Source organism: Phoxinus phoxinus, assembly GCF_949152265.1.
Source record: "Phoxinus phoxinus genome assembly, chromosome: 3".
Lineage (NCBI taxonomy): Eukaryota > Metazoa > Chordata > Actinopteri > Cypriniformes > Leuciscidae > Phoxinus > Phoxinus phoxinus.
This window is the reverse complement of record NC_136878.1, coordinates 8,237,585-8,264,243: the sequence shown is the minus strand read 5'-3', so window position 1 is coordinate 8,264,243 and position 26,659 is coordinate 8,237,585. Positions and strand designations below refer to the sequence as shown.

The 26,659-nt window shown below is 37.4% G+C and overlaps 1 protein-coding gene across 7 annotated transcripts; it reads left to right on the top strand.

Moving 5' to 3' along the window:
* Nucleotides 1-452: 452 nt before the first annotated feature.
* ypel1 (yippee-like 1) lies at nt 453-26,659 on the top strand. 7 transcript variants are annotated; one of them, XM_079607152.1, is made up of 7 exons: nt 2,034-2,291; nt 5,021-5,150; nt 5,645-5,723; nt 5,807-6,094; nt 18,323-18,366; nt 20,749-20,857; nt 23,270-24,972. In XM_079607152.1, exons 4-7 carry the CDS (start codon nt 5,978-5,980, stop codon nt 23,357-23,359), a joined length of 360 nt encoding a protein of 119 aa, XP_079463278.1. In that variant the 5' UTR covers nt 2,034-2,291; nt 5,021-5,150; nt 5,645-5,723; nt 5,807-5,977; the 3' UTR covers nt 23,360-24,972. The 7 variants fall into 7 exon arrangements, with proteins under 7 accessions (XP_079463281.1, XP_079463277.1, XP_079463279.1 ...); XM_079607150.1 differs by having other exon boundaries at nt 2,046-2,291; nt 5,021-5,191; XM_079607151.1 differs by lacking the exons at nt 2,034-2,291; nt 5,021-5,150 and adding an exon at nt 585-881.

Here is a 26,659-nt window from a genome sequence, read left to right as displayed (position 1 = left end):
GAAATTGAATGAGAACATTCAGTGGTGCCTTCACAAATGATCTTTAAAAAAACGTTTATTTAAAATTTGTCTTATTATTTCCGACACACATACATGTACTTGCGGTTACCTCAAATTCTCCCTAGCAGTATCAGTATTACTCTTTAAGTTTATCCAGAAAAAAATCAGAAACTATCAAGATGCGAAATAAATATTAGAGAGTATTAGCTTAACAAAGTATATTATTTTGATTAGGCCTATTTATGTAATTTATTTTATATTTAATATTTTCTATTTTTTGCAGTATAGCTGATGTTTAAATTTAAGTGAACCACAACATGCTTAAACTGATTCTTTTTTAATTAGTGTGATCATTAATAATAATGGGACAATTAGCCTACATACAGCTGTGAAAAAACTATAGGCAACATTTGTTGCATTCTTTAAAATTGCAACTGCAACTGTATATTTACATTCTTTAAAATTCAAATGGTGCTTTCCCAAACCATTATTTTTTTTTGGGGGGGGGGGGGGGGGGGGTCTTTTTGGATGCATTTTAAAAAAGGGTCGCGTGCTTCTTTAGCTTGCAAAATATTTGTGAATGAAGACGGGACAGATGTAAATGTTGGTGAGCGTGGAGCGCACACTAATAGCGACCTCCGCCTCGTATGCTACGTGATCGCATCACAGTCTCTCATTCAAAAAAAAAAAAAAATCCGCAGAGAAGAGTGTCGGAGCGAAATAAATATGAACAGAAGACTCTAAACAACAACAACAACAACAGCAGCAGCAGCAGCAGCTCAGCATCTTGCACCGTCGTGACACATGCGGACACCACAGCAGTGCTCCTGAATGAGAAACCCTGCAGTGGGGAGAACAACTGATCCACGTCCACCTAAAAGGTATCGCATTCTGCGTCGTGCAACATTTGGCATGTTTTCTTTTTTAAATTCGATGATATTTTCCAGTGCACACACCCGAATGTGTGAGTTGCTTTAAGAGGACTCCATAAGTGCCTCAGCGAAGGTCACATTGGAGTGCTGTGTTTTTATATCCCTACAGCAGGCAGCAAGTTTAAACACGACGCTGTCAAACGTAACACTCTGTATTTTTTATTTTATTTGGTGAGCTGGGTAACAATTGCCTTGAGTCAGTGTGAAAAGCTTTACTGTGGGTTACTATGGCGCGGAGTTATAAAATGGGACGCAGAATGAAAACATATGACATCATCAGGACAGTGGTGGCGACGCGACAGGCTTCCTTATTTACCCGAAGACTTGATAATATTCCACGAATTCACGCCTTCCTGTTCGCTTTTGAAACTATTGATGAGTATTGATTATCGTCGGAACACTGCGTCTGTCTGCCTGTGTCAATAGGTAATGGGTTATTTATCTTTGAGCAACGCACTGTCAGTGAATGATGATAATGACATGCATGTCAATATAGTAAGGATAAGTTGTACCTTATGCATTACATCTGCCGTTATAGTTGTGCACAGTTACTAGAATACTGGGTTGTTTTTTTGAGACCATCATTTATTTTTAGGCAGCCTCTTCACTTATTATTTATAAGGCGTAGCAGATGCTCTCTGACGCATAAAGATGGGGCCATTTCTTTAATGCTGTCAGGCTGTGAATCCCACCCTTACACAAGTCCCAAACCATTAATTAAGCAATATTGCTCTATGATGACTCTTTGATACGTTGACATTAATTGCATGTTTCACATGTGGACTTTTGTGTGGGTGTATCATACTAAAAAGGAATCAGTGACACTATAGGGCTCAAACTACAGACTATTCTAAGAACTATCAATCAATTAACTCAGTTATATAAAAAAACATTTAAATCCATTACACTTCGTTGAATTGCTCTCCATTTTGAGAGCTGCCTGGGGACATAATGCAAAACATGGATACGATGAAGTCATCTATATAATCGTTGAGTTGCATTGTATTTATTTACACATCCGGGATTATTTTCGCTTCACTGATGGCCACGCCCTCGCAGCCCCGCTATTGGCTGCTTTACACGCCTGTAATGCGACGCCCCGCCCACTCACAAAGCAGCAAGTCTACCACACAAACACAAAGAGTGCAACAAAGACTAGAGAAATGTACAGCTTAACCGACACACAAAACTGTCAGACAGTCTCAGTTTGAGATCTCAGACGGAACCTGCATCGAGACAAGACAACCAGAACCAAAAATAATAAAAAAATATCACAAATCATACGTTGAGGGGAAAAAAAATATCAGCTTCCCTATAGAAAATCTATGCCAAACTTCGCATTGAGATCCAGTTCAAGTGGTAAGTTGACGAGTTTCTGCTCATGTCAAACTAATATACTTTTATATTTGATATGTGAAAACAAGAGTATTGTTTTAGAACGCTTAGTTGTAAATGTACACAAGCTTAAAACCTTTCCTTGTCTAAATCTCTCGTCTGCCTTTGAAAAAAAAACGTGAGTTGGATGCATGCACGCGTTTTGTAAGTTAATTGTACGGTACGACAACACAAATGTCGTATTTGGTTTACATAAAGAATGACAATATATCGTTGGCATTACTGTTTGCAGATATCGAGACTCAAATTTGGTCTCTGTCACTGCGCTTCCTGGTTTTGTCAACGCACGAGCCTTTGTTTTGTATCCACGTTGGTCTCACGGTTTCTTTGTTGTTTGCTCTAAAGATCCCGCTGACAACAATCAATTTGCACCTTTTGTAACTGGTTGCCTATTGTTGGCGCACTGGATTGCTTTTATGAACATATTGCTTTAGTTGTTTGTCACTTTGCATGGAAGTAAAACAAAAGAGACAAATACATGCGTTTGCGGAATAAGTTGCACTGAATAAGTTGCTTAGATTTATAAGTGATTAGTAGCTTAGCGTGACTATTCGAGCTTTTAAATAGTTAGATTTGTTATAGCTGTTATTGTTTTCTTAAGCCATCATCATACTCATGATTAGCCTTATCCTGTCAGGTTAACACGCGCTCATGAGCCTCCTTTGTTTGTCTGCTGTTGATCTTCCTTCAGATCGATCGTCCTCTGGTTTTATTTCATAACTTCAGCGCTTTTACAGGGTGAGCAGTTATAAACATATTATAACTGAGCAGTTATAATGATATTTTTCGCACATTTAACAATGTTACAGATATGTGTGTTCTTTCCAATGAACTTGTCTTTGTAAAAGCACGCTTGACGTGTAATGCTTATTTTTGTGTTAACATTAATTCGTGCTAATTACATTAAATATAATGAATAATCTCGATATTTTTCGTGCATATTTATGTGATTAATAGATTTGTAAGAGGAAAAAATCAATCATATAGTACATATTGAATATCTATAGAGATGTTTACAGGTAAAGTTCTCATTTCCACCGAGACGTGTGCCACATCGAGCGCTGCGCGAGGTCTTGTTGTCTTCTTCGTGCACGCGCGACAGTGTTGCCAACTCCGTTTATTATAAGCGACTTTGTGTTTTGTTTACGTGAAGTCGCTTATAATTATGGGCCGTTTTGAGGGCTTGTTAACATAATGCAGTTGCATATTTGAGATTGATAACATCAAAATGACGTATGATCGTATGAGCAGCAGATGTCAAATATTCCCACTTCCTGTACGAATCCCAGTGTATTATGTAATTATTGAACAGTTTCTCTTTCGTCAGCCGTTTCTGTGTGCGTGCGTGTGTGCACGAGTGAGATTTATTTATGGGGTCAGTTGTAATATGTGAAACATTTAAATTATTAAGGAAAAGGATGGTTCTCGAAAATACATTTTAGCGTCAAAATTAAATTTGCATTGATAATGTATGTTTTATGTAAAACAAAAGCAGCTTGGGGTTGCTCCTTCAGACTTATTTTGGTTAGGTACGTCAGAGTGTGTTGCATGCTTTTAGCGAGATCTGGCAACCCATCGGCGCCAGAGCTCGCGCGCTTTGTTGGTCGGCATGGTTGGAGCTTCCTGTGCTATTGCGGAAGTGACTGTTTTCTTTTGCATACAGTGTTGTTGCCCCCTCATTAGCGCATTATACAGTGTTTCCTGTTATTTTCTGATTGTCTGTGTGAACAGCATGGGAACTATGGAATGATGAATGACAAAAAGAGATGGTGTTTTAGAAAAGCCACATATTAAAATCGGCCAGTGCCTTAAAGGGATAGTTCACCCAAAAATGAAAATGCTGTCATCATTTACTCACCCTCAAGTTGTTCCAAACATGTATGCATGTCTTTCTTCTGCTGAACACAAAAGAAAATATTTTAAAGAATATGGGTAACCAAACAGTTGATGAGCCTCATTGGCCATATGCAGAAAAAAATACTAGGGAAGTATCAACTGTTTGGTTACTGACATTTTTCAGAATATCTTTTGTGTTCAACAGAAGAAAGAAATGCATACAGGTTTGGAACAACTTGAGGGTGAGTAAAGGATGACAGAATTTTCAATTTTGGGTGAACTATCTCTTTAAGTGTGAATGTGAAATGCCTTTAATTATTATTATTCCTTATAATTTCTCCTCCCCTGCAGAAAAGTTCCATGATACAGTGGCATCACATGCAATATGGTACTTTGATAGCCATGTTCATGTACAAAGGTTTTGCATGATAATCAAAGGAAGTGCTGTAGCTAAAATCATTGATGTATTAATAACCTTCCAGAATTAATTCACTGCTTTAGTGTTATTTTGGTTTTGTAAAAAAGGGGGCAGTCTGGTCTGGTAAATCAAGATGATTTGAATGTTATTGTGTTATAGATGATGCGTTTCCCACTGTGGCAATAGAGATTAGATTGGTCCTCTTGGTGCACAGGGCAACTAGCTGACATTTTTGACATGCTTAAACAACTTGTCTAAAAGTGAATGTTAAATATGTGGTGTTCGCTGGAGGGCAAATCTTTATTATTCACACTTCATCAGTCTCACAGGCTGATCAGGCTTAAGCTGTTAAGGGTGAAGAGGAAATTATTTTTCTTTTGTTTTTTTTATCTGATTTGAGCTGCTTATTTGCATACTAAATCTTTTTTTGCCATTCTAGGACAAATTGTTCATGCAATTGTTCAGGAAATGGTTAGTTCATACAAGTTGAGCATGGCGGTAGGAACACCAAGGACATGGGATTGATTCAGGGAACGCATTGAATTGAAAATGCATACCTTAAATGCCATGTAAGTCGCTTTGGAGCGAAAAGTATCTGCTAAATGCAAATGTAAGTTCAACCCAAAAATGTAAAACTTTGTCATCATTTAATGGTTACTCTTTCCATGCAATTTTAAGCTTCAAATAGGATGCAAGAGTACCATAAAAGTATCATAAATGTGGACAATATAACTCGTGAACTATATTCAAAGTCATCTGAAGTCATACAGACCATCATTTTAAGTAGTTATTCATACACCCTTTTAGTTACATTTTGTTAAATACAACGGATCATTGAGTTAGTCTCAATGAAGGGAATTCGATTTCGGATCAAGAGAATCAAATCAGTCTTCTTGAAAGATTCACTCAGACTGATTTTGTGAACTGGATCACTTGAGAGCCGACTCAAAAGAATGTTTTTGTGAAGCTTACAACTACTTCTGTGCTGCTTTTGCTCTGGTTCCCATTCATCGTAATTGCATGGAAAAGTAACCAGTGCAATTTCTCATTTTGTGTTCCACAGCAGAAAGACAGTCATAGGGTTTTGGAATGACATGAGTTGAGTAAATGATGAAAATCATGAGGATTTTTGGGTCCTAAAGGTCAGTTTAAGATTACCCTCTCTTTTTATAGCTTGGTAGAAGCCAATTAATAACGACTTTCTCCATCCTCCTTCTATTTCCAGGTCGTATTTTCTCCTGTGGTGTCTGTGTGGAGCGTGCCACACACCCACTCCACAACAACGACGGCTTTTGCTTGCATCTTCCAGTGTTTCTTCTGTCAGCAAGTTCAGCAAAGCTGCAACTCGTCTAGCGCCAGCCCAGAAGAACCCAGTGAAGAGAACCACGACTGTGAGATGGTCAAAATGACAAAGTCAAAGACTTTCCAGGCCTACCTGCCCAACTGTCACCGAACCTACAGCTGCATCCACTGCCGGGCACATCTCGCCAATCACGATGAGCTCATCTCAAAGGTCAGTGGCGACTCTAATGGACTTACAGGCAGTGTCGGGAGCAACTAACTAAAAGTAGCGATGCTACATTATTAACTACACTGTGATCATAGCTCAGGTTCTTTCAAAGTATTGTAGCTTTTGCAGTAACCACGGGATTTCAAGAAACACGAGTTGAGAAGAACGGTCCTCACATAAAAATATATATAAAAATATAAAAGTTGAGCATGGCGTTAGAAACACCAAAGGAACGCATTGAATTGAAAATGCATTCCTTATGTAAGTCGCTTTAGATAAAATATTAAAAAAATTATTTACCTAGTCATTTTACTTCATTTGAAAATAATAAACTTAGTGGGGTAAAATGACAGCTCTCATATACATATGTATATGTGTGCGTAATAAACATTTTTCTGTTACCTTGCAGCATGCTGTAAGTCACGTCTCTGCTGTGCTTGGACTGTTTTTGTGTCTCCTGACAGCACCCGTAATAGGTTTACCAGCCTAGCTGACGTACCGTTTTGTGTATGATATACTGTGATACCACAGCAGACACTTTGCATCTTGTTTGGTGGATTTAGCAGGATATGTTCGCACAGGAGGCACGTGCCACTCTCCCAGATGGCTAAGCTGTTAACGCTACTGCAAGAGATGATCCACTTCCCAGTATGCACAGCACCTGTCAGGATCAGTCGGGCCCTCTTGTAGTTCAGACACGATCTGGGAACAGGTGGTTTGGTTAACCTGTTTGATTTCTTGTTTTCCAGGCTAAAGGGATTTGAAAATTAGATTCTTAAGATTACAATTATTCCTAAAGCCGGGATAGTTCAACCAAAAATGAAAAACCTGTCATCATTTACTCACCCTCAAGTTGTTCCAAACCTGTATGAATTTCTTTCTTCTGCTGAACACAAAAGAAGATATTTTGGAGAATGTCGATAAGCAAACAGTTGATGAGAACCATTGACTTCCATAGTATTTTGGAAGTCAATGGGTCCCATCTACTGTTTGGTTACCCACATTCTTCAAAAATATATTTTGTGTTCAGCAGAAGAAAGAAATTCATAGAGGTCTGGAACAACTTGAGGGTGAGTAAATGATGACAGGTTTTTCATTTTTGGGTGAAATATCCTTTGAAGAAAATATCTGATAACTTAAGAAGTTTTCGGAATTCCTTTTTGGAACATTCTTATGAACATTATCTTTAAAAAAATTCTTAGCTTCTTAAGAAGAATTTCATGAATCCAGCCACAGTTAGATTTGCTTTCTCATTTTTTATTAGAAAAGAAAAGGTCTAATTAAAATTTTTACAAACAAAAAGAAGCCACGTCACATTATGGGTCAGAAATCTGAAGCGGTTTGACGTGTCCTCCAAGTTTTCATGAGTTGCCAAGTGATCCAGCAACTTTTTATTGATTATTTTGACATGAGGAATGGAATGTTGGCTAACTTGTATTTCCATTACATATTTAGAGACTGTTGTTGTTGTTGTTTTAAGGTCATAGATTATGTCGATATGCAGTCATGCAATCCTGTATTGTGTTAAGATTACAAAGAGGTCAAGGCTAAATGTACTTTCCCAGAGGATTTTGTTAGAGTATGGGGGCTGGACCTCTGTCCTTCTTGGGGGTCCGGGGACATGGCCCCTCGTAGGAAAAAGTTTTTATTGAAAAATTCATCAATCTGGTGCACTTTGAGAGTTCAAAATTAAGCCAACCAATGTTCAGTCTGCAAATTGAACAAAGAAAAAAGTCTGTGCATTAACTTTGACTGAACTTTAAAGGGGAATCAACCCTCTCTTTAGTCATGATATATATAGTATCTCGGTCTACATTACATTCACATTGGTGTTATAGGGAGCCAAACAATTAGAATATAATAATAATAATGGTAAATTATTATTATTCCTATGAGAGAAATAGCCTATATATTGTAAAACAAATGCAAATGAATATTTAATAAGTATATCATTTTACATTATGCTGCAGTAGGGAAATTAGAATACTGTTGATGTCTTAACTTCTTGCCAGAGATAAACCCGTGAGCTTTTATTTTGATGGAACTGCAGTTCTACCAAACCATCATTTCTGTGAAAACGGGTTTACAAATGTCTCATTACAAATCTAGTGAAATGCTGTAATCATCTGCCCACAAAAATCGTGGAAATTATGCAAATGTGAAAATAACCGTTGCCCGCTACGTCCCAAATGCATGCTAAACTCAAATGTAGAGTCTAGAGATGGAGTATTTTATTGTGAACTGAGCCATTCAGAGACACGGAAAACACTGGTTTCACTTTGAAACACCCAGTGCAAACAGACTGTATACTTTTTAAATTAAATCAGTCTTTTTTTGATATTAAGAAATACATTTCCTTACAGTTTATCTAAAAATGTACTGTAGAAATGTTTAAATCCTATGACCACCAAGTTATGGCTTGTAATGGTTGGTGATGCATTGCAATCTGTATATAAATACACACAAAATCTAAAATAAGATCTGTGGAGACTGAGAGCAGCAGTCCCTAATACCATGCCCTCTTTACACGCAGATTAATTGACTGACTGTATGCGGCCATGCCAGTTAGACAATCTTTTTTTGGACATGAAGGTAGACCAGGGGCAAACTTTAGTTCTGTGAACTTTTTTCACAGTAAGCAAAACCAAATTCATTTGAATCGGCTTCAGCTCAAGCTCCAGTGCGTTCATCCTCCAGGATCTGTCAGAAAGTCTCTTTTCCTTCATCCAGCAGGCCTGCAGGATTGTTTGTGTGTCCAAATAAAAGCATTAATGCTCTTAGCACTTGAAAAACACCACATGCTCTGGGGAGGTGTGTCGCTCTGGTGAAAAGAGGTTTTGCTATACTGTACGACTGCACTGGATTCGCCTGCGACTTCCTTTCTCTACCTCATCTCCTCAATGCCAAGAATTACCTCTAAGCTGATTATGTCATTTCGTTGAGGGTGATAGTCTGTGTCCAGCACCTTTCTCCTGTAGCTACTGCAAACCTAAGGGCTCTTTTCATGGCACGCATCTTTATTTCATTAACAAATGGACCTGCTCAATGGCAGGTCGTATATTATGAAAGGTACATTGTTTCTGCGCTGTCATCTGTGAGGAGATTTTGAGGGCAAGAATTGACATTACACAATGAAAAGCTCAACAGATGTTCCTTACATATCCTGACATTTAGATGATGCCTTAAAGATGGCTTTGTTAAAGATGACCCAGTTTATTTCAGAATGGAGGCCTTTGTATAGCGCTTAAAAGTGGATTTTTTGTTTTGTTTTAACTGTTAAAGCAGGCTAATTTGTTTATGACGTACTTTCACTCTTCCAGCATGGCCACCATTGCTGAGACTTGCCATGTCAGATATCTTTCTCAGTCTTCTCGTTTTTATCTTTCATTTAATGCAATCATTCTTGACATATTAATTGTGGTGAATTCCCCATTGAAAGGATGCATAGCGTCCTTCTAATGCATTCTTTCATAAACTAGGAGGTGAGGTATCATGATATCTTGCATTATGCTGTCACAAACCTGCCAAAAATTGGATCAACTTTAGAAAGGATTAGCAGGCATGGCGCTAGCCAATAAAAAGCAGGACTTGCATGCTGAACTATTGGATTGGCATCAAACCTCACGGCACGAAATGTATTGTGGAAAGGCTAAGCTAAGGCTTTGTCTGCAGCAAGGCATCGTCAAGCACCCTTCTGATTCACAGATAGACACCCCATCTGCTCCGGACATGGGGCATTGGGTCGTATAGCACTACATCAAGATCTACTTTAAGCAATCTAGTCTAAGTCTAAGTGTCAGTAAGTCCTTATACTGGGTGCCTCCAAAAAAATTGTCCTTGGAAGTTCTTGGAAGATTTGCATACCTAATCTCTCTGCTCCAAAACCTAGTTTGCAGAATCATAATGCACCATGATCATTGGCATATTTTTCCTGATTAATGCAAACCATTGGCAGCATTATTATTTTACCTTCTAAGATATGTTGTTTTGGTAAATTTTTAAAACTGCAGTGATTCAGCAAAGCAGATATTAATAGCTAATATCCTATATACTGTATATATTAGGGGTGTAACAATATATCGTGTCACAATATATTGCAATACAAAAATGCAACAATATGTATTGTGTATAGTTCACCCAAAATGAAAATGACTGCGTGAAAAAAGTTTTTAGTGTCAGTACTACATTAAACTGCTATATATAATGATAATGCAATGGGGGAATATTTGTGGGTCATGATAATGCCACATGTCTTATGTTACCAGTAAAAAGTGGGCTACATTATTTTAAATATATCTAGTCGGTGAAAGAGTGTAAGCATATTTGTCTAAAATAATTCTGTTTTTTAGCTTCAGAATCATTAATGTTTTTATTCTGGTGTCTCTATTCTCCTGTGCATTGTGTTTCCAGCACCAAGTCCAAGACTGTTCATTTCCACACCCAATGTAATACAATGTAGTATCGCAATAATATCGTATCTTGAGTTCAGTATCGTGATATGCACCGAATCGTGACACGAGGATATTGTTACATCCCTTATATATGTGTGTGTGTGTGTGTGTGTGTGTGTGTATGTGTACACATATATATCAATATTTATTTATTGCTGAATTTATTTACACTTATTTACATTTATATTATATATTTATTTGCCCAAAATTCAATAATAATATTTGAAAATAGAAAATGTATACCATATATTTACATGGCTATTGATATATTTTGTAAGTAACACCAGGCAGAACGATTTTTCGAAAACTGGTCAAAAATCATCAGAATAATTGACCTAAACAAAGCATTGCTCTATTATTTGTAATGAAGTTCCAAATGTACAGTAGGTTCGGGAGGAGCCAAAATGATCAGTCCTGTCAATCATCATTACGAACCTACTACTGTATATAAGCACGTCATCCCATTGACAAATTCTTCCAGCAGCCCTCCTCCTGCCCTTCTCCTCTAGTAAATGATCTCTATCCTCTTATGCACAATTCCATCATAGGGGGGGTTTAACTCAAGCTGAGCTTCAGGTTCGAGCTTCCTCCAAGGACAGCAAGCCAAGTTAGTTTACTATTAACCTTTCAGGCTGAATGGGCAGGCGAACTAGTGAATTAAGCAAAATACGATGTAGAAAGTGGGGTAGAAATGAACAAATCTCATTACTGCCAAATTATTATCCCAGAATGCATTATTCCAAATTTAGTGAAAAAGTCAAACCGAGATGATGGATGAAGCAAGAAAAAAGTTTATTAATTTTTTTTTCTTTTAAATCTGAAAAGTACTATTTTATCTTATTAAAGGAATGGTTCGGAGTAATTTAAACCCAGGGTCCTTTGCACCATGAACTCGAGCCAAACACCCCCCCAGAAGTTTTTTTTCCCTTGGTCGAACATTATTAAAGTTAGAGCTTATTTAGAGATATCAACCGAATGGCTTAGTGCAGGCGCTATTAGATCCGAAGGTTGTATCTCGTAAATTTTCCCACTAATAATGCCCGGAATGGTACCTAACTTCTACAGTAGTACAAACAGGTTCTGTACTCATAAAACGAGGCATTGGAGAGTTTGTAAGTACATCAGGAGTTTATTTAAATAACACTTGCCTGATGGCTTATGCTACCGCTAACCCGGACGTCGAGGTCACTTCCGTGATTCAGGAAAAGCCTGTAAAAGTCCTGGCAGAAACCGATGCATAAGGATGTAGTGTAAGGACGCCCAGTTCCAGGAATGCACTAATATTGTGTTGATAGTATCAGTTTGCAACAATTATTAGTTAACACTAAGTTGTCAACACTTGAGAAAAAAAAAGGGATATACCCAAAAACTTTTACAGGCTTCTCCCGAATCACGGAAGTGACCTAGCACTCCGGGTTAGCGCTACCATAAGCCATCAGGCAAGTGTTATTTAAATAAACTCCTGATGTACTTACAAACTTTCCAGTGCCTTGTTTTATGAGTACAGAACCTATTTATACTACTGTAGAAGTTTGGTACCATTCCGGGCATTATTAGTGGGGTAATTTACGAGATACAACTTTGGATTCATTAGCGCCTGCACTAAGCCATTCGGCTGATATCTCTAAATACTTTAATAATGTTCGACCAAGGGGGAAAAAAACTTCTGGGGGGGGTGTTTGGCTCGAGTTCATGGTGCAAAGGACCCTAGGTTGAAATTACTCCGAACCATTCCTTTAAAAAAATTATATTTAAGTGTGCTATTTTTATGCTTATCAGAGTATTGTCCGATTAGAGACATGCTTAGATAACAATACAACTCTTCCATAAAGAATACTTTTTTGTGTGTGAAATGTGAAGTTGCTGCCTGTGTAGGTTTATGAAGATCCATCTTGGTTAGGATGCTGCCCCGATCTCCCCATTTCCCCTCCTCTGTAGTTAAAGTGAATTACCAAACCCCTACTATCAGATGTGCCTCATAACGGCTCCCACAATCAGGTAGTGATTGAAAAGAATTAGAACAAACCCCGCATTGACTGCAGTTTGTCTCTGAGCCAGGTGCCTTTGATGAGAACAGTAAATGACCCACTTGTTCTGTTTTAACAACAGTAATCTCAGGTTACGTTAGCCGAAGAGTTTAAAGCCAGTGAGAGAGGGAGGAAAGTCAGCCAGTCAGTGCGGAGTAGATCTTCAGCCAATAGATAAATGAAGGCAGTAAAAGAATGGGTGGTTTTGTTTTCAAGCCAGGTGGAAAGTTTTAGCCTCACAATAAAATCAGCCTGAGTTGGATGAACATTTTGCATAAAGACCTGAGAGAGATCTACGGTTGTGGACTTGAAAGTGTGTGGATGATACTGGTCAAAGTTTATGATGTGAGCATGAATCAATACATTGATGCCATAAATCTACTTTAGTATTTAAAGTGATAATACACATGCTCTAGTCTAAATCTCTATTGATTAGAGCGCAGTGGTTCAGAGATTTTCAAGTATGTGTGTCGTTTCAGTGCAAACTGAAGTATATATTTAAGTATGCACAACTGGGTTTATCTGCATATAAGCCAGAATGCATTTAATTTTTCGTTCTCATACACTACCATTCAAAAGTTTGGTATTGGCATGATTTCTGTAATGTTTTTGAGAGAAGTGTCTCTTATGCTCACCAAGGCTGCTTTCTTTTTAATAAAAAAAATAACAGTAATATTGTGAAATATTAATACAGTTTAAAATTACCCTTTTCAATGTGAATACGTTTTAAAATGTAATTTATTCCTGTAATCAAAGCTGAATTTTTAGCATCATTACTCCAGTCTTCAGTGTCACATGATCCTTCAGAAATCATTGTAATATGCCGATTTGGGTCTCAAGAAACATTTCTTAATGATCAAGTTTGACAACATTTATTTGAAATGAAAGAAATTTACAATAATTTTACAAAAGATCTTTTCTGTCACCTTTGATCATTTTAATGCATCTTTGCAGAATAAAATAAAATCTTATAAAAAACTAACTTTTGAATGGTATGTTTTATGCAGTATTCCCTGTCTGTATTCTAAACTGGCACACAGCTTATGTTACCATTTGATGTCTTAATAATATAGCTAGTTGGCACAGTTCAGATACTTGCTAAGAGATTGTTTTAAATTGATGTGAACTGTCAATGTGACTACTAGTTAAAATGTAGGTATCACCTACTTTGGTCCAAGGCAATCACAGTTTAATATCTGAAAGTCAATTGTGACCCTGTCATTAGTCGCACGGGTATATTTGTGGCAATAGCCAACAATACATTGTATAGGTCAAAATTATCCATTTTTCTTTTATGCCAAAAATCATTAGGATATTAAGTAAGGATCATGTTCCATGAATATATTTTGTAAATTTCCTACCGTAAATATATAAAATATTTATTTTTGTGAGTGAATGCTGCACAGTCGCGAACATAATTGGAAACCTTTAAAGGCGATTTTCTCAATGTTTAGATTTTTTGGCAGATTCCAGATTTTCAATCTGTTGTATATTCAAATAGTTGTATCTTGGCCAAATAGTGTCCTATCCTAACAAACCATACATCAATGGAAAGCTTATTTATTCAACTTATTTGTGATGTATAAATCTCAATAAATAAAAAAAAGACCGATGTGACTGGTTTTGTGGTCCAGGGTCACAATTATGCCAAAGATATTTGTAAAACGAACAATGGCTTCAAAATGACAGTTAAATTCAGCTAAAGTTATCTTGTATCTGTTTGTGCAGTTTGCTCATTGACCACTGGAGTCACTAAAATGAAAACACCAGTACAAGTATGCATAGCTTTGGTAGAAAGTTTTGAAAGTTTTTTTTTTTTTTTGTTAATCCCGATGAAGGAAACTGTATTAACTGTGGCAAAAGCCCCTTTTTTGTATGCAGCTTTTATGCATTAGGCCCCACGGTCCAAACCACCATTTTAAAATAATTGATCTACACTTCATTGCATCTGCAGATTAACCCAAATAGCCTTGGCCCTTGTCATGGGGAAAAAACATTAAAGTGTTCATTAATCGCTTTAAAAGAGAAATTTACCACGGGCAAATATGAGTGAGTTGTCGAATCCCAGGGATCCCTTCTGTGTGGCCTGCTGTTATGGTTACAGTAGTTCAAAACCAAGCAACACTTACCAAGATATCCTCAAGGCATGTCAAAAACCTTAAAGAAACGAGTCACTTGGAACACCACTAGTCATTTCTGCTGTAAAAAAAAGTAACTGTAACGAATGAATTATTAAGAGAAGCTCTGAAACAAAAAGAGTAAGTCTTAAACATTTCATACTCTGAATCGGAAGCTTGTATAAATCACTTTCTGTTAACAGTTGCTAATGCATCTCTTTGCTTATTTGCACTGAATGTTTCCCAGGACTGTAGCGTGCTGCTTTTGTAATTATGACATAATAATAATGGAGGCAGATCTGTAATTAAATCTCAACGATCTGGCTTGAATGCATTCTCTTCCTCCTAAATGCACAGCTTTTGCCCCTCCTCTCATTCCCTGGTGCATTATGCACATACTGCCATTGTATCAACAGCCAGATTTACTTGTCCCACAATGTTAAACGACACAGTTGGGGGCCTTTCATTGTGTCAATGTCCCTATAAAATTACCCGTTTGCCTTCAGCCTGAGCTGGTTAGACACTCCTCTTAGAAGAGCAGACAGCCGCTGTGGGCTTTAACAGTCTTTATTAGGCTTGTCGCTATACTCGGGTCACCGGCAGTGGAAAAGTAAAGCCGATTCGCCCATGCCCCAGCTCCTGCGACCGAGGATGACAGCTACACACTGGCCTAAATCCAACCACCTACACCTACAAGCATGCGCTGCTTTTGTAGACAACTCATGGATGTACATATGTGGATAGTTTGAAAATTCTTGGGTGTATGCATACGTTTTCCAAAAAAGCTTTCCTAATCTGAAAAGCATCGCACTTGTTGTTGGTAATCCATATTTTTAGCTGGTTTGTCAGAGCACTCAGTGCTCCATCCATGAATACGTCTGCTTAACGACTTACTGCTAGAATATACAGACCGACTTTTAATGACTAAGTTCACTTGTGTGTTTTTTCACAGTCTCCTCACTATATTCTCACCATCACTGAGTGCTGTTAGTAGTGGTGTTTGCTAAGGAAAGTGTCACTTTAACTGTTGCTCATTCTGAATGTGAACATGTTAAAAAGAAGTGTTTTGAAGTGTAAAAAATCCTTTCTAAACTTAGCATATTCAAATTAAAATCAAATAGTGTGAAAATGGCTGTATATCGGCCATCGAAAAATCTGTCGGGCGGTCGACCACTAATAATAACAAACCAAATAACATTTAAGGTAAGTTGTGTTGTTCCAAACTTTATCCACACTATTCCTGCGCCCCATGACGCTTTGCGCGAATTATGGGTGTAACTTCCGTTAAGCTGTAAACAATCAGTGAAAAGGCTTGCGATATGAACCCAATTTAGGAAAGTGTCACCATAAAACAACGTTAATCTACTCACCGTTCAAACATCGAACATGAAAAGGAAATTTAAAAGTGTAAAAGCATCAACACGTTACTTTCAGCAGATCAAATAACCCCAAAAGCGCGAGTCTTTGGATATCACTGTAATATATCTGTAACTTATGTTGCCTTAATCAAAAATGTTCATTAACTTCAGCATTACGTGATACTATTTCAAAATGATTACCGTCATTTTGACAGATTATAAATTGCATTTACCTGTGAAAACAAACCTGGAAAGAGACGTGAGGATTTGATTAGAATAACGAGAGAGATTATTTGCACATTCCAGTGAGTTATTAATGGAATATATCGTAAATTAAATTAGGGAAACAGACCATAAATGCGCAGTATATGTTGTCCTTTTTCATACTTTTACAGCGGATTGCAAAGGGAAAAAAGAAATTAAAATACCAAGTGTAACGTTATTCTCATGATGCCTAAGAAAATAAACCATGAAGGGAAATTGACAGCTCATCCAGTCAAACTAACAGATAAGCTTTATTTGTTTGGCAAACTTATGATTTGAAATTATTAGTTTCAGCCTTTTTGAAAGGAAGTTCCCCAAACCGGAAGTGCCACCCATAATTCAAAACGCAGTGAAATCGTCAGAATAAGGTGGATAGCATGTGAACAGTATTTACATTTTATTCGTATGCTGTTCATCTATGCTTTTGCAGTGCTGTTTGGGTACGGCTGAAGTAGTCTTGCCCTCATTAGACTGAACTCTATTATCTGTGTTATTAGGGTGTGGTAGATGCTAAACAGGTTCATGCTTTCAAAACCATCAGCAAAGAGGAGAAAGTGGCCAGAGAAGAGATTAAGGGGGCAGAGATACTGACAGAGAAGAAAGAAGGACAGCTTTAAAAACACCTGACACTTAGAGGATTAGTTCAACCAAAAATGACATTTCTGACATTATTTACTCACAAGCATGTTGCTCCAGACTTTCTAGACTTTCTTTTTTGTCTACAAAAGAAGATATTTTTAGTGGTATGCTAATCATCCTTGTAGTTACACTGAATGGAAATGGAGATATCAAGATATCAAGTCATAAAGTAGTGACTTATATGCTATTACATTTTTTTTGTATCATATCTTTATGTGAGTTCAGAGGCGTTATGCCCATTCAAACTGAGGCACGTGTCCCCTTCAGATTTTTGAGCCCAAATGGATTTTAATGCAGCTTCAAAAAGATTTGCATAATATTTTTAAATTGGATAATTAACCCTTTGAAGTGTGCGACCACACCGGTGTGATTAGAAAGCTCAGTGCGTCAGAGCCAGACATACTTGGCGCTTGTCATATATACAGTTGTTCAGTGTTTTCAACCACATAATGTTTATTTCATGTTTCTGTCATTTAAATACAGATATGTACTAGCAAACATTTAGTTGTAAAATAATAATTATGTCTATGGAAGTGGCAATAATCAATAATCACCCCTTAACTAAATGAACCGATTCTTTGAAAAGATCTGACTAAAAAAGATTTGTTCACAAATGACTATACTTTCATAAATTATAATGAACATGCCATGGAAGTACTGAAGATTTCAAGGTTTTTGTGAATTAGTGTTTAAATCTGGCCTTGTTCTGAAATTTAGGAACCCGAGTCTTATGGATCACTTATGATTTTAATTCATTTATTTGTATTATTTATTTCATTACATTTATTTATTTGCCATTTTTGGACTTGACAGATTTTATTATTTTAAAAAGAGTGGCCAGGACATTCTTCAAAAAATGAACTATCATTGAACACTGAATGGAAACCCAACAGAAGCGACTCCATACAGTGGAGCTTTATCTCCATTTTTATGATGAGGAATAAAAGCACCTCTGTTCCTTTACTCTCTGCTAGTCCGCTCAATGTGTGGAGCTTAGTGTCATAAACCCACATACACACACATTTTCTAAAGAGAAACACTGTTTCATACTTGCACACACATATGCTAAGAATCATTTATGAAATGCACATGTTGGCCTGTGACCAGAACTTGGCTGTCAGAACACAGTGTATTTCAGACAGACTTTCCATGAACGTCTACACACACACACACACACACACACACACACACACACATGAACAAACATAGACAGAGCACCATAACTCCCACACACACTCTTTTAATGCCTCTTAATGAAAGTGAATCTTTCATGGAAAACCATGTGCGAGTCCGATGCATCTGTGAGTGTGCGAGAACTCTGATATGAACATTATCATTCATACATAACATTATATTTCTCTTTTTGTCTCTCTAGTCATTCCAAGGCAGCCAGGGACGAGCCTACCTCTTTAATTCAGTGTAAGTAATTATCTCATTCACATCAACAATTTATAGCATTTTCTTGTTGTGAATTAAGACGATACACTATTGTTTAAAAGTTTGGGGTCAGTAAATGTTTATTTATTTATTTTTTAAGAAATTACTATTATTCAGCAAGGATGCATCAAAAATGATAAAAAGTGACAGTAACGACATTTATAATGGCACAAAGGATTTCTATTTTAATAAAAAATATTAAGCAGACATTGACAGTACAACAATTTTTATTATTGATAATAACAGGAAATGTTTCTTGAGCAGCAAATCGGCATATTAGAATGATTTCTGAAGGATCATGTGACACTGAAGACTGGAGTAATGATGCTGAAAGTTCAGCTTTGCATCACAGGAATAAATGACATTTTAAAAATATATTCAAATAGAAAACCGTTATTTTAAATTGTTAATAATATAATTCATATTACCATGTACTATACTATATTTTTGATCAAATAGATGCAGCCTTGGTGAGCATAAGAGACTTTTTCAAAAACATAAAAAAATCATTCTGATCCCAAACTTTTGAACGGTAGTGTATATAAGGGAGAATGTCTCTGGATGTTTTTGCAAAATAAACCCAGACGGAGTGCAAAGCAGGGGGTCTTCTATCACCCTACAGGGGTTTATTTTGCCGAAAATGACCGGTTGACTGCACATTATCCCTTATATCTCTGTCTGAGACTCATAGAGGAATGGCTATAGCTGTTTTGCATATTACAAGAGCTGTAGGCCTAAACATAGCACTGCTATCTAATGATGCCAGTTGATGATTCATCATATTTAAGCATTGTGCTACCAGTGTGTTTAAGCTAGCGCTCTGGTGTGTGTGAGATATTACGATGATAAAGTCGAGAGTGACTGTTCGTGTTAGTGACCTGTGACATTCCTCAGGCAATTCACAGACTGAACTGTGTTAAGCACTGCCATTGCAAAAATATAGAGACCGCTGTCATCACGTGTGGAAGTTTCAGCTTCAAATGTAAACGCAAGAAAGATTATTTTGTTAAGAGAGCTTTGCTGTCCCTTGAAATATTCTGAATGCTGAAATGAACTGAATAATACAATATTTACCTATACAGACTTTATGAAATTGTATGTGAGAATTGCATTGCAACAAATTTAGTTGGCTGCAAAATGAGATCACTCGTGTTATAAACGCACTGGAAAAGCTTGTTTATGCACGTCTCAATATTTACAGATACAGGTGAAATGATTATGGCTTACAGCTATGAAAAACTTTCCACAATATTCTCATTTAGAATTTAGGGTTTTCATAAGCTGTAAGCCATAATCATCAAAATTATAACAAACAAAGGCTTGAAATATCTCACTTTGCATGTAATGAGTCTATATGATATATTAGTTTCACCTTTTAAGTTGAATTACTGAAATAAATGAACTTTTGCGTGATATTCTAATTTTTCGAGTTATACCTCATACACTACTGTTCAAAAGCTTGGGGTCAGTAAGATTTTTATTTTATTTTTTCAAGAAATTAGTACTTTTATTCAGCAAGGATGGATTCAATTGATCAAAAGCTACTAAATACATTTATAATGTTCTAAATGATTTCAATTTTTACTAAATGGTGTTCTTTTGAACTTTCTATTCATCAATGAATAATTTTTTTAACTCTACAAAAATAAGCAGCACAACCGTTTTCTAAATTTATAATAATAGGAAATTCTTCCTGAGCAGCAAATCAGCGTCACAGGAATAAATTACATTTTAAAATGTTAAAGTAAAAGTTATTTTAAATTGTAATAATATTTTACAAAATGTTACTGTATTTTTGATCAAATAAATGCCGCATTGGTGAACACGAGAATTCTTTCAAAAACATTAAAAAAATCGTACCACCCCTGAACTTTTGAATGGTAGTTTATTATTAAGTTTAGACTATAACATCAAAGCCAGCTCATTATGCATCTGATCCTCACCCGCTAATTTAAATAATCTTTTGCTTCTAAATTTGTAACATTACTAACATTGAGCCCCATTAAACACAAGCATAACTGTGTAAATCATTTGTAAATCTATTCTTAAGTCATTTGCATTTAATTGAATGCTGCAGTTTGTGTATATATGGTTTGGCGAATTACTTGTTCTAAAGTCATGCATAGTCTTTTTTTAAATGCCAGTGTATTTATGTTCAAATAAAATGTGGCAAAGTTATCCAAGCTGTATCCGAGTCTCGTTTCACTTTGATGCTGCATGGCCGTTGGTCTCTTCACATCTGCTGTAATGCTGCTTCTGACCTACTTAGTGGTCACCCAGTAATGTTACCCTCAATGACTTTCAGAAAGCAGGTCAGTCACATGAATCATCATTTTGACCACTGATTAACCTCTTTCCCCTCAGTGTGAACGTTGGTTGTGGTCCAGCGGAGGAGAGGGTTCTCCTAACAGGTTTACATGCTGTGGCGGACATCTACTGTGAAAACTGTAAAACCACTCTGGGCTGGAAATACGTAAGTTGACTCTTCTTCCATTACACACAAATTATAGACTATTATTTGAAACTCCTGCATTTCTTTCCCTTGCATCACAATACAAGCTGCTTTTTGTTTCAAGGTGTTGCACTTCGCTGATATGTGCTTGTCAGGGTGCTTGTTCTGCAGTTGGCTAATCTGAGCTTGTGTGGGTTTCTTTATTTTTGTCTACTGATATCCTGTTACTTAGCTGGGCTCCAGTGACCAGAATTAACATGCCCTTGCATTGACTTCTCTCTGCAGTCCAGCACAGATATAGCTCTATATATGTCTTTATTCACAGCTCAATTACGGCCCACTTTCATGCTGGAAGTGTTCACGCTGTTGTGTTTTCATATGCAATCTTACCAGCAGACACTTAATAGATCAGTACCAATAACACTTCATAATAGCGTTCATTGATAAATCCTTAAACAAACACTATCTCATAATATAATGCTCAACAGATCTGTGATGTGCATTTCAAATAGTTTGAAATTCAGCAAGGACACATTGCATTAGTCAAACAGTAAAGACATTTATATAATAAATTACATTTTAAAATATATATTTTAAGATAGAAACTTAAACTTAAAACTTAAATTAATCATCGTAAGTAGTCATATTTCACAATATTAGTGTTTTTACTGTATTTTTTTATCAAATAAATGCAATTTTTAAGAAATTAAAAAAATTTAACCAACCTCAAACTTTTGAACAGTATAACTAAATGCGAAATATGGTTTAATATTGATTAATGTAAATTTGGATCTACTTTTAATGCAAAATATTTACAATATTTACAATCAAGTTGTCAAAGCATTGGTATATTGTTAATAAATTAGTTTTTTGTAATCCATTAATCATTTCACCTAAAACTAATGATATCAGAAAGCTCAGTTTTTGTTGATGGCGGGTATTGAGGCTTTATTTAGTTGTTTCTCTTCCCGATTAAACAGGAGCTCTAATCGTGTATCGGGATTGGTTAAGAGGGATTTTACATCATGACTCAATCTTGTTAGTCTTCAGGTCTCCACATGTTTGATCACTGAGTCTTCAGATTGAAGTCACTCTGGAACACTGATCACAGACCAGTTTTTCATCATCCTCATCTGATGAGAAGCTCTCTGGAACAGCTCTTATTTCAGGCCGACTGCGTTGAAGCGCAGTGTAGAGTTATCATCCTGAGGCTCGATGACACACCACTGCTCTAGTGGGCCGATTTCAGTCCAGATGAGTAATGGACAGGTGTGAGAGGAGGTTCAGACAGCCTAAAGGGGCTAAGAAGACTATCATTTCAGCAAGCTACGTTTTGTAATAGGGGAGTACAGAAAGCACTAAAAGACTCATATTCTACAAGTTTATAACATTGTATTTCCCCCTATTTATTATTATGTTATAGTCATATTGATACATATTCTGAAATTTTTGGCCACATTGTGTAGCCCTACAAACAAGCACAGTAAACCTGGAGCTTATTTTTTTCCCGATGATTACAATCTTTTTACTCTTTCTCCGCCAGTTTTTTTCTTTTTTTCTCTCGTTTTTTTTACAAAAGTTGCCAGCCAGCTGCAGCATTTTTGATAATTTTCTCAAAACTTTCCAGGCCCCCAGAATATTTTGTTGTATGAATATCTAAACATACAACATATCGACAGATACGTTTGACAGATTCAGAACGATAATCAAAGCATAGTTTGCACAGTCCTGCACCTCTTCATGCGTTCAACATTTCATTAAGTAACGTTTGGCAGCTTTGATTCATAATCTGTTTAATGTTTGTTGATCATTTTAGCTTACAAACTGTATGCGTAAGCAGTGCTTCCATCGCTTGTTTCTGCTGCTTCTTCTTCTCTTGTTTTTCGATCCCGAGATCCTTTACTCTTTCAGAAGATGCGTAATAGCGCCCCCTACCGTATAACAATGAAAACGCGGATTGCCGGAAAATCCCGTCAGTGGTGGGGGACAGAGTTAAAGGGATACTCCACTTTTTTTGGAAATAGGCTCATTTTCCAACTCTCCTAGAGTTAAACAGTTGAGTTTTACCGTTTTCGAATCCATTCAGCCGAACTCCGGGTCAAGTTTTAAATAGGAAAAATATTGAAACTCGTTGGTCATTTTGAAAGAAATGCTACTGGACTCATCAGAATCAATGATCTATGCTAAGCTATGCTAAAAGTGGTACCGTCAGACCCGGATTTCGGCTGAATGGATTCGAAAACGGTAAAACTCAACTTTTTAACTCTAGGAGAGTTGGAAAATGAGCCTATTTCCAAAAAAAGTGGAGTATCCCTTTAAGAGCATGAAAAAGTGGACAAAAATATTTTATGATTTCAGTAGTCAACACTGCTTTGTGTTTTTTGTTTGTTTTTTTTAGGTTGTAACGTTTGTCTGTTTTCGTCTCTGTTACAGGAGCATGCATTTGAGAGCAGTCAGAAATACAAAGAAGGCAAATTCATCATCGAGCTGGCTCACATGATCAAAGATAATGGCTGGGAGTGACCTTGGCCTACTTCCTCTCTCTGCTCAGTGACCTTTGGGCTGTTCTGTTGTGGACTTTGCCGAGTGACACCACCACACGCACACGTACACAAACGAAAATAAAACGCACCGACACGCGCGCGCGCACACACACGCCAACGTCAACCATGACACATCCAGACTGGGTCATCGCAAAACTCAAAGGCAGAGTGACGGAAAAGCGTATCAAAGACATCTACGGTCACTGAAAGACTCTCTAGGACCTTTTTACGGAGATGTACATGTCAACACTTTGGGATCCGAACCTTCTCCCTTCCTGTTGGACTCAGTTTCCGCCCCATTAACTGGTTTCGGTGTGCTCGGCCCTCCTCGTAAGCCGTTAACAGTATCCAGAAGACAGTCTCATGCTTTTCGTTTAACATCCTCCGCTCTTTTTGTGAATAAGCGGGAGGTGTGCGCTCTAGTGTGTATGCTTTCTTTTCGACGGGAATCTGGAGTCCTCCCTGGCGGACTGATGTTACTGGTTAGCATTTTTCTCCTTCTCCGAGTCTGACCCGTTCTGATTGTCTTTCCGTTCACGTTGGGGTAGCGAGCGACACGACTGACTTACGTTAGAGAGGCTATGTAGCAGTATATTTTGGATGGGGTGGGCGTTCAGCATTGCAGTGGCATAGTGGCATCTCCCTTGCGTTTTAACCATTTTATTTCCGAATCGAAATGTTTTTTTTTTCTTCCTCGGATGACTTCACTGTGCAATTCGCGGGACACTCTGGTACAGCAGTAGCGTCTGACCCCTACAGGAGCTTTAGTTGCCTCTGGTGCTTTCGGTGAGATTACACAAACACGCGTCTTTGAGTTGGCATTTGTGGCAGGTTCCATGTTTGCAACCGTACTATAGGCGAGAGTAAAACACAAGACAAGCTACAGCCGGTTGGATGCACTGGACATTAGGGGAAAACTGAAACTAGTGTCCTCCTCGGAACAATGTTTGCATTACGTTTTCATCCCCCTTCACGCCAAATGATTTTACAAAACTATTGTCGTTGATATTACAATCATGTGTATGTTCATTGCTATGTGTAATTTATGTGTTAAACCACATGTTAGGACATGCACACGCATGTTAGCTCTGTGTGTTTTACGCATTATGTTTATGGCATACTTGAATGCAGTTACTTTGTTTGCACTTTGCAGAGGCCTTGTTCATGGGTTTAGAGGCAAAAGTCTGTCCATTGAATGGCCTTTTTTTTCATTGATAATAATCGAATGATTGTATGAGATGCTTTGAATGATTTGCAGGGTCGGGTGGTTGCTGGCTTGATCATCTCCCTCTCGTTTCAAACACACAAAATCTGCTGCTTTCGCTTTCTTCCACAGGCCGGCAGACCTGTTCGCTACGCTCGTAATTCGTTCAATTTGATGCGCGCATTCCGAAACGGGTCTCAAATTTAACAATCAGACACCATTCAAAGATTCTTTTGCTGCTAATAGAGATAAATGCAATCCAGAGCTTTCACTTTTTAAACCTCCTGCACTTTACCCGGACTGTCTGAGAGCATGCGAGCCCATGCGTTCCTTTTTGTAGCTTTTCTCCACGTCTTTGCCTCTAAGCAGCATGAATCTTGTGCCTCTTCAAAAGATAAAAAAAAGAAAAAGAAAAAGAAATCTCCCTCTCCTGTTGTTGTGCGGCGCATGACTCCGAGAACCCAGCACATCTACTGGAAGCAGGAGCTCGAAAAACGACACGAACTTGGAAAACGAACCTCACAGAACCTCTATCCGCTCGAAAGTCTATACCGAAGCATAATATAATCCAGTATTTTTTCATAGTTCTATGTTCAGAGCTAGAGATGTTATGAAACAGTGGTTGTATCCTGCAAAGTATATAAAGGGGGGGGCGGGGTGGTTAGAGCGGGAGGGGGCGGAGCTTACTTCCTGTAGAGGTAAAGAGGGGAATTAAATGTAGATTTCTATCAAGTAAAACTATATATAATGAATGGATATCGAGGTTTTGTCGTGCTTATGGGCGGGTGGGACGGCGGGCAATAGTAGAACGAGTGGCGAACCCTCGGTCAAGGTTCGTCACCGATAAGGTCAGTCAGGTCACGTGACCTTTGAATCAGTCAAAGACAATGCAAACAAAATAGTTGTAGATATATCTTACTTGAAAGATGATACAGAGTTACAGACAATACATTGTCCCTCTCACACAGTTTTGTACATAAAGTAACATATTTAAGGTTTTATACATATTTCTACTGGGTTAGTTTCTCTACTTCCCCGACTTGAAGCACTTTTGTTCACTGTACCTTTGGCTTTATATGTGTGTGTGTGAATGACGACAGAGTGAGTGTGTGTGGATGCATGTATCCGTGTTCCCTTACTTTCCTCACTTTATTTGTAGCCGTTTTTGCTGTTGTTCACTAGTTCCTCTGTGCTGTTTCCTTTATTACACTTCTTTTGCTGTCTCACAGCGTGTTTTGATGTGTGCTCTCTTAGCTTGATGATAATAAGCTTTGTTTTTTTTATATATTAAAGTTGATTTTCATCCTTCGGTAGTTTCCTGTTGAGAGCCTAATAGCAGAAAGTCTGCTGGTCGTGTTTTAGCATCATGGTCAGCGGTGAGCTGGATTCACCCGCCCAAATTTCACAATAGAAACCCAGACCGTTTAACAAAAAAAAAAAACAGCTTTCCTGAAGACTTTCAGAATCAGAACTAGATCCAAGCCAGTGTCACTGTCAAAAATTATGTTTTTTTGTTTGTTATTTTTATACATTTAACACATGTTTTTAACATATAGTACCAATCTGGAAAGTGAATCACTTGGTCAAACCAAAAAGTGAGTTTGTGGCCTCTCTGAATACCAAGTGGGAAATGAATATTTGTTAGGGTTTTTTTGAATCGTTATTTGTCTTTTACAGCAACATATTGAGGTGTTGGCGGTAGAAAAGATTGTTTACTTCCCTTTTTTTGCTGTTTCTTTTGGTGACACTGGTTTCAAACATTTATTTGAGATTTGTCATTCAAACGACATCTAGTTTAGGCGACAGTGGTATGCAAAGGAAACGATTGTATACGTTTGCAGAGTTCTTTTCTTAGGACTGTTAAAATATAAGGTCTAAAGCATGTTGTGTTTATAATGGCTATATTAAGTCGTGCCTGGTTTTCTTTTTTTAACTTTTTTTCTTCAATGCAAAAAAAAAAGAAGCTTTTTCTTATTTTTACTTGATTACATTGCTTTGCATTCTCTGTCCTAGTAAAGAAAAGTCACATTTGTCTGTTTTCACTGTATCTGATATCACAATAAAGCTTAAATGGTA

Coding starts and splice junctions, on each gene's coding strand:
- ypel1 (XM_079607149.1), top strand. CDS start 5,978: ATGGTCAAAATGACAAAGTCAAAGACTTTCCAGGCCTACCTGCCCAAC. Junction 18,367..20,748: donor GCCTACCTCTTTAATTCAGT/GTAAGTAATTAT, acceptor CTTTCCCCTCAG/TGTGAACGTTGGTTGTGGTC. Junction 20,858..23,269: donor CCACTCTGGGCTGGAAATAC/GTAAGTTGACTC, acceptor TCTCTGTTACAG/GAGCATGCATTTGAGAGCAG.